Source organism: Dipodomys spectabilis, unplaced genomic scaffold, assembly GCF_019054845.1.
Source record: "Dipodomys spectabilis isolate Male_0828 unplaced genomic scaffold, ASM1905484v1 ptg000234l, whole genome shotgun sequence".
In the NCBI taxonomy this organism is placed as follows: domain Eukaryota; kingdom Metazoa; phylum Chordata; class Mammalia; order Rodentia; family Heteromyidae; genus Dipodomys; species Dipodomys spectabilis.
In genome coordinates this window covers 938,055-946,960 of record NW_024870911.1, presented here as the reverse complement: position 1 = coordinate 946,960, position 8,906 = coordinate 938,055, and the positions used below count along the sequence as shown (strand labels likewise).

The following is an 8,906-nucleotide window of genomic DNA, read 5'->3' as shown; positions in this document are numbered from 1 at the left end:
TGCACATATAAATCAGTATGTTTATAACATATGTAATGTCAACAGTACACCAATATGTATATCATAGACATAGGATATATGTGTAGGTATAGAATGTCATAATAATGTCAGCCCTATATATAGAGAGAGAAATATGAACACACATACATATACATTTCATACCTATCTCTCTCTCTTTCTCTCACACACATATGCTTTAAAACAATTTTTAAACTATTGGTCTTTTAGCACAGCTACTGCCAAGTGAACTTCACTAGCCTGTTACTCATTGGTGAGAATAGAACAGATCACAACTCCTACCTTGTAATACCAATTTATGAATAATACAGAATTTGTGATGTATTAATCTTTTTAAACTATGATATGACCAAGCTTTTTCTTTCTGTTTATCTAGATATCCTATTGCATGACCTCTAGAAAGAACAAACTCTCTGAAGTAATTGTTTATGAGAACACAGTCAAACTAGAAAATCTGATTCCTGGTGTAGACTATGTGTTTCAAATGCTGACACTTAGAGACAAATATTGCAATGCATTTGTAATGAAGAAAGACAGTATAGGTAAGGAAATGTCATAAAATATTCTGGTTTTCTTATGTGTGTGTGATGTGTGTGTGCTAGTCTTGGGTGTTGAACTCAGGGCCTGGGCACTGTCCCTGAGTTGTTTTTGTCTCAAGGCTAGTATTCTCTACTTACTTGAGCAACAATGTCATTTTCAGTTTTTTTCTGAGTAGTTTATTGGAGATGAGTCTCATGGACTTTTCTCTCTGACCTGGTTTCAAACCTTGGTCCTCAGATCTCAGCCTATTGAAAATGTAGGATCACAGGCATGAGCCACCAACAATCTGCTACAAAATCTTCTAGTTAGCGATTTATAATATCCAAAAGTATTTTAGTGCAGGGTAGTTAAAATTTTATTTTAAAATATAAAGCCTGACAATTAAGGATGATCATAATAGTCAAGAGAATTCAAATGATGTGAATTGTATTTGTATATTAAATGGATTAGGAACTCTACAGAGTTTTTAAAAAATAATCTGAAACCCAAACTACACACAAATGTTTTTATTTACATATCATATATTTTGCACACATGGAACATGTATGAATGCATTAGGGCAAAATGATATGGACAATTTCTACTGATCTAGTGGTCAATGAAGCAGAGAACTTTTATTTTTTCTTATATGAGATTTGTAAATTCATCACCAATTAGTTTAATAATGTATGGGCACTGACTAGAATAATAGTGTTTTTTTATCATTCATATGGCTAAATATGTCTTCCCATTGCATTTAGGAAAAAATGTAGAATATCCAACAACATCATTATTCTTTTTTTTTTCCTGACTTAATTCCAAAAATTCAGTCTGGCTTCCTTAGATATCCCATCTTTTCAGTTTTAACATGTCCATCTATGTGACTGGAAAAGGCTTTACTTAATTTCCCCAGAAATTCCATGCCTTTACTCACAATCTGATTGGCAGATTTCCAGACAAATATTTTCTTCCGTCTCCTGTTAGGACTTGATTCCCAGTCAAGAGTCCTGCAGTATGCAATCCTAAACCACAGTCTAGGAAAGTCTAGGAAAGTATATCCAGTATCCACTCCCTTCCCCATTCACTGCCCCTTCTCTTCTCACATCTTCCTTTTTCTCCCCAGTCTCATCCTAGATATTTTTTTAGACTCTTGATTAAGGCTTCATAGATGTTTGTTACTTTCTGAGATGCCTGGAAATACCTATTGGGTCTTATGCAAACCAATAGTTGGAAGCAGAAGCTGGTTCTCTTTGTCAGTCTAGGTGGACTTTTGTCTACTATTTTATGGACTTTGTGACCAAAAATAAGCTCTTGTGTCTTAAGACTGAGAACATAAAGGACCTAGGCCCATACATAGATGGTGTACAAAAAACACAAGGAATTGTTCAGAGACAACACAAACTGGCTATTTTCTTGTTCTCTATTTGCAGTTTGTAATATTCCTGAAGAGTTACTTTAAAAAAAACCTGCAGTGCTTATTACATGGATAAACTGGGGTATCAAGAAAATGTCTGTATCTTTAACAATGTCAAAGTGAAAAACAGAAGATTTATATCCTGGTATTGGGTAGAAGAGAAAATACCCCCTCTGTAATTCTAAGAAAGTGACCCAATACATTATTATTATAAGCAATATGCATTATCAGCTTTTTATAAAATGTGTATTTTATTTATTATAGCATGATTATCTTGGGTAGGTGAGTTTTAAAGTGATAAGTGAAGATCATGATTAATTCTAGTCACCTTTCTTTTGGTGTTGAATTGGGTTTGCATTAGGTATTTTTCTTAGGCTTTGATTTATAATCTACCTCTTTCCTCCCTATATTGTCAGGACTTCAGACTAAAGATAAGGCAGAAGTGCAAACCTGACTTTCTGGCATTCAATCAGAGAAACTTTATGTGAGCAAACTCCCTTTAAGGAGGTACAGGCACTATAAACAGAATGTTGGGAAACAGGAGAAACAGAGGTGGAAAAAAAAGAATAAAAATGATGATAGTATTGGTATTTGCATTTCAAAACAATCTTATTTCTTTCCAATCTTTTTAAAGAAAAAAAAGGAACACCCTCAACCATATATTCATCAGAAACTTTCACCCTTTAAAATTTTTCGGTGGAAAGACCTGGAAAAAATTATGTTAAATGAAGTAAGTCAGGACCAGAGTGACAAAGGATACATATTTTCCTTTATATGTGGAAGCTAGATTTAGCTTAGAAACTTATAAGAAAATAAGTTGTGTGGTATGTAAGTGTATAAAAAATGTATTGACTAAAATATAGTAGATTCAAGGAAGAGCTCAAATAGCGTAATTCCTTAGAAAGGCAAAGTCAAAGTTAATCAAAATAAAACACCAGGAAGTGGGTACTGGAAAGAGCTGGGTTGGGGTCAAGAAGATAGGAGTGGTAGAGGTGAAGAGGGGCAGTTAAGAATCCAATGTATATCCTACAGAATTAAGAAGAGTGAGGGAAGGGGTGTGTAGGGAAAGGGTGGGTGAGAATGTTGAAAAGGATGTCATTGTTCAAGATGTATTCATAAACTGCTTTGTTAAATGGCAACCTCTACTTAAAGATAATAATAACAGAAAAAAATTGGTGGAGTTTGGTCATGTTTTCCCAATTATCTTCTTTGGTAAATCTTTCAGTTAATTGGATAGTTTATTTTGCTTTAAAAGTATTCATATTTTCAATTAGAACATAGATTTTCAAAAATCATCTAGTAAACCAACATATTTTAGGAAGTAAGAACTATCCCTGAAGTAAATGCATAAATTGATATATTATTTCTATAATCATATTTCTAAAGTACATATTATTAGAGATGCGTTTGCTTAATACCCATTTATAATCAGAGATCATTTTTAGGACTCACTGCTTTCTAGCAATTTGATCATTTTGAACTCTGAGTATTAGAACTGTTGATTTTTTTTTTTGACCCTTCAGAGAATAACTATTTTCAACCTTAATTTTTTCAATATCAGAGCTGGAAAGAGCGAAGAGGCTTAAAGCCGTCAGTATTTCTTCACATTCCTTTTCTTTGCACTGGAGCCTGCCCTCTGGCCATGTGGATGGGTATCATGTGGATCTTGTTCCTGACACTGGCTTTGTTACTATCAAAGATCTTGGAGGTGGAGAATATCAGGTATAGTTTTCATCATTGTACTTTGCCAGCCCGCTGTGTTTATAATAGGTCCTAGAAGGAAAGTTCTTATGAAAGTGATGTGCTATGAAAACTCCTGGAAGGGATTTCTCTTTAAAGCATAAAATGAAGACAAAAACATTGATGTTGAATTGATGAGTATAAGTTTCAACATTGGTGGACTGTTGCCTTAGCAATGCCTATGCTTTTTTTGTTTTTAACTCTACCCTGAACCTGCAGCCAGCCATCCAAGAGTTCATGAATAGTTTAACAAAGAAAGGGCAGAGCTATTGAGTAATCCAGGCTCATTAATTGTGTACTTGCCAGGAGGATCTGTCTTTAAATCATTAATGCAGGCAACATTTCTCTTTAGAGCCATCAATGTGATTCTACTGCCTGAAAAATGTAATAATGATGGATTTTCTTATTATTTTTCTTTTATCTTTTATTGGAACTTCAGAGACACAGGTATTTTACATATACTCTTAAAAAAACAATGGCTAAGCACAGGCTGTAGATGTTTTAAGGTCTTAAGTAATTGTTTGTAACAAAGAACTGGGATAGACAGACTTACTGATTTAGGTTTGAATAGTATAGAATATTTAGTGAGTTGTTATTTTTATTTTATCAATTCTTTGGTAAACCATTATATAACAATATTATGTTTTGTAAAAATTTGGTTTGATAGTATTTTAAACAGTGCAATTATGTAGTGATATGTCCATCTTTTATATAATGATAGAAGTATGATTGTAGTTCGTCTTTTAGGAATAGTTTTAATGTAATTGTTTGTTCTTGATATTCTAGGTTGATGTTTCCAATGCTATTCCTGGGACACGGTATGAGGTAACTATCTCTCCAATTTCTGCTACAACATATAGCTCACCTGTTAGGACAGTGGCAACAAATATAACAAGTAAGTATATGACTTAAATTACTTTTCATTAAGTATTTGGAGTTCGTTGTCATTGCACAGAAATACTTGTATTGGCAATGTGTATGAAAACAGTTTAGAATAATTAAAGCCACATGGAAACTTAAGAAAGTGATCCCTTTGGACCCTGCTTTCTACTTGTTCTTTAGCTTCCTGGCTTTTAAAGCACAAAGATAACTGCTCTTAATTTTTTTTGTAAAAGGGTTCAGAGAGACTGTTAATTGTAAGATTTAAATAATATCAAGCCAAGAAAAAACTCCATTGTTTACTTGCTCAGAAAAGATTATCCACTTTGTGAAGCTATTTCTTGTTTACTTAATTCCTGTGTGTAAGGCTTTTACTAAGTTTCTTTAAAACATGATTTGGCATCCAAAATATATTTGGCATGTATACTTAGCAGCATTCCATTTTTTATACTCTTATAAAAGAATGTTTTTGGTATTCTACAAGCTACCTTTTTTGTTCATTTATTCATTTATTTTGTAACAGAACACTGGGGAGTACCAACTTACATTCATCTTTAGGAATTTTGAAAATTTGCCTTTGTAAATATGTTTCTCAGATCTTTTTGGGAATACAAGAATTATTTGATATTTTAACAAAAAGAAAAATTATTATTATTTTATTTTACAAAATAGAGCCAGGGCCTCCAGTCTTCCTAGCAGGAGAAAGAGTTGGATCTGCTGGGATTCTTCTTTCTTGGAACACACCGCCAAACCCGAATGGAAGGATTCTGTCTTACATTGTTAAATATAAAGAAGTATGTCCATGGATGCAGACAATATACACACAAGTGAGAGCAAAACCAGACAGTCTGGAAGTTCTTCTCACCAATCTTAATCCTGGAACCACCTATGAAATTAAGGTAATTGTGATGCAACTACTTCCTACTAAAGTATTTCATCTATTTTCAAATTGAGAGAGGGGTCAAGACTTGAAACTAAATTCAGTCTGTAGTGGAAGATGGATAGATTGAGTCACTATCTAGCACCTACCTGGCATTTTCAAAGTGGGTGAAATGTTTCAGCCTCTCTTCATTGCAATTCATATGTACATGTATGCACTCTTTCCCTTGGTGCGGTTTACAGAGAATAAATTAAGCTTGAATTAAATAATACAAGTTTTTGAATGAAAATTCTGCCATATTTTGGAAGTCTTAATAATTGAATCCACTGACTTCTATATGCTAGGCAAGTTCTCTACCACTGAGCCATAGCCTATGCTAAACATTCTACTTTTTGGTTAAAATTAAAGTTAGCTTTGTTACTTGTTTCCTTAACCCTGTTGTATTTGCGTGCTATTAAAGCATTATATGGTTTTAAAACTTCTGAAGAGCCAATTTTACTGAGAATAATAAATTCCATTCAGTTCAATTAAACAAGTATTTGTTTATCGCCTTTAATATTTATAAAAATTATTCCAGAAGCTAGACATGGTGGTTCACGTGTATCATCATAGCTATGTGGAAGACTGAGATTGAAAGGGTCTCAGTTCCAAGCCAGCCTAGGCAAAACAATTTCTGAGACTTTGTCTCAAATGAAAAAGCTGGTGAAATTGTACACGTCTGTCATACCATCTATGTCAGAAAGCGTATATAGAAGGATCATGGCAGTAGACCCTCAAAAGATTAGGAAAACCATATTTTAAAAATAATCAGAGCATATCCATCAGAAAGAATGATATTGCCCCATTTGTTAGGAAATGAAAAGACTTGGAAAAAATTATATTAAGTGAAGTAAGCCAGGCCCAAAGAAACATAGGTCCCATGGTTTCCCTTATTTGCAATAACTAGTTTATCTCTGGGACAAGCAAAAAAGGTCAGATAAGATGATGTTAAGTGAAATGAACCCCAAGATAGGGACACAAGTGGTTTTTTCTTCCTTGCTATTGTTTCTAGTATTTATAAGGTACCATGTGATTTTTTTGTTGCTTTGTATGTCCCTCCCCCACAGTATAACCCCTGCTTTCACTGTATTTGATGTTGGTATAATTTGGGGAGTGGAAGGGAAATAATTGTTTAAATAGGGATACAGATTGACTCATTACAATAATGTGATGTACAAGACGCTATGTTGAAAAATGAACTTCACAATTTAGCTGGGGCCGGGGAGTGTGGGGTGGCGAGGTGTAGCTGAGGAGGTGGGAGGGAAGGGATGGTAGGGGAAAACAAAGGAGGAGGCAACAATGCTGGATAAGAAATGTACTCATTACCTTGCTCATGTATCTATAATCCCTTTGTACAGTATTTTCACAATTAAAAAACTTAATTAAAAAAAAATAACCAGAGCAAAAATGGCTAGAGGCATGGCTCAAAGTGGACTACAAATATGACTCAATGTGATTTTAAAAACAAAGAATTGCTTAGACATTTACAATGTTCATTATGCAGTTGTCAACGTTGTTCTTTTTTCATTACTAAAAAAGAACTTATATGAATCTATAAGAATATTTACACTTAAAGAATAAACATAACATTTCCAAGGCATAGTAGAGATTATCTTCTGGCTCCTTGCTATTTTCTATAAGCCTAGGAGTTTCTTGACTATAGAGAAAACCTGTGAACGTTGTCTACAGATGTGACCAGCGGTTTTCCTTCCTGGAAGTAACTATTTGTGGACGTAAAGGAAAAAAATAAGCACTGGATAGCATATACCAACATTAGGCTTCCCCAAAAGAAAGTACATTTTTGGGGGGAAGTTGAAACAAAAAAAATGTATGATAGTTACTTCATACACAAATGTAAGTTAAAAATTAGATGCATACCTGTATCTCACACCTGTAATCCTAGCTACTCAGGATGCTGAGATTTGAGGATCATGGTTTTAAGCCAGTGTAAGCAGGAAAGACTGTGAGACACTTATCTCCAATTAACAACTAGAAAACCAGAAGTGGCATTGTGGCTCAAAGTGGTGGACCACTAGACTTGAGCAAAAAGGTCAGGAACAGAGCCCCGCAACCAAAAAACAAACAAACAAAAACCCCAAAACAACAACTAAACTAAGACAACCCCTTTTTAAATGTGAAAATTACCTAATATAGATATTTTCTGTGAACATGAACATATACAGGTATAATTATTACTGGGTATGATAAATAAGAAGTACATTTTAATGTGATATAATGCTAAGTGGAAGGGAATTTTAAACACTATATTTCTGCTTAGATCTATTTTTATGGACTTTGGAATTTTCTTCCTTTGAATTCTCTTATTTCAGGCATATTGGAAGCCTTTATTATCTGATTTATCTCATACTTTATCAATCATTATTGTGTTCAAATAAATGTTAGTAATTGCAGAATTACAAAAGGTATTTGGTATGGTATATATGATATCTTCAATATAAGTAGCCCTGCAAGGAGATCCTGCTAAGTATTTTACATGCGTTATTTCATTTAGCCTCAGAGCAATCTCTTGCATAGGTATATCACTATTCCCATTGAAAGAAAATGTGTTTTAGAAGTTAAGTAGGCACAAGTAAGTTACTTGGAACTTGGTAGAATTACAATTAAACCAACATTGGTTTAATTTTCAGTCATGGTATTTTGTTAATGCTTGAGGGTCTTATACTCTTTATGGCATTTTCTCTGCCTAGTACAGATTATTTCACTATATTGTTCAGGTCCAAAAATAATCTACATGGCTTTAAATGTAGACTATGTAGTCTGAATTATTAATCAAGTCTAGTTACTTTTTACAATTCATTCTTCTGAATATTTATTTACCCTTAGAATATCAATTCTAAACCCCAAACCATAATACCAAGTCCTATATTTGTTAGCAAAACAATAATAATTTCTTCTATGAGTGGATATAAAGGGAAAAGGTTGAGCTTTGGAACAAGTACTGCAACTGAATTCATGTTTTACCATGATTTGCATGTGACTGGAGGCAAATATTTTTGACTCTTCTAATCAAGTTACTTATCTACAAATTGTTAAGCAGATTATCTCCTATTTTGTTTTGTGGATAATGTTATTATTGCTATCTACCTTAGGGGTGTTGTTAAAATTTTAGAGGAAAAAGCATTTTAGTATATATTATATGGACATATCAAAGTTATTATTTCAATTTCAGGAGCAAAAAATTTAATGTTTTTGTTCTATTTTAGGTTGCTGCTGAAAACAGCGCTGGCATTGGAGTTTTCAGTGACCCATTTCTTTTCCAAACTGCAGAGAGTGGTAATTTCCCTACACTGTTTATGCTAAGTTAACATAGTTGTGAGTTTTTGTTATTTAAAATAAATAGGAATGGAATCCAAAGAACACCAACTCTAAGATGAATAAAATTCTTCTGAGCATGGC

At 33.5% G+C, this 8,906-nt stretch overlaps 1 protein-coding gene across 1 annotated transcript in view; it reads left to right on the top strand.

The window, feature by feature from the left end:
* Positions 1 to 478: 478 nt before the first annotated feature.
* Ptprq (protein tyrosine phosphatase receptor type Q) overlaps positions 479 to 8,906 on the top strand; it is a 170,224-nt gene continuing 161,796 nt past the window's right edge. Inside the window, exons 1-5 of the mRNA XM_042698841.1 lie at positions 479 to 560; positions 3,513 to 3,673; positions 4,478 to 4,586; positions 5,243 to 5,469; positions 8,714 to 8,783. Of these exons, the coding sequence (XP_042554775.1) occupies positions 503 to 560; positions 3,513 to 3,673; positions 4,478 to 4,586; positions 5,243 to 5,469; positions 8,714 to 8,783 (625 nt within the window). The 5' untranslated portion in view covers positions 479 to 502. The remainder of the gene's footprint in view (positions 561 to 3,512; positions 3,674 to 4,477; positions 4,587 to 5,242; positions 5,470 to 8,713; positions 8,784 to 8,906) is intronic.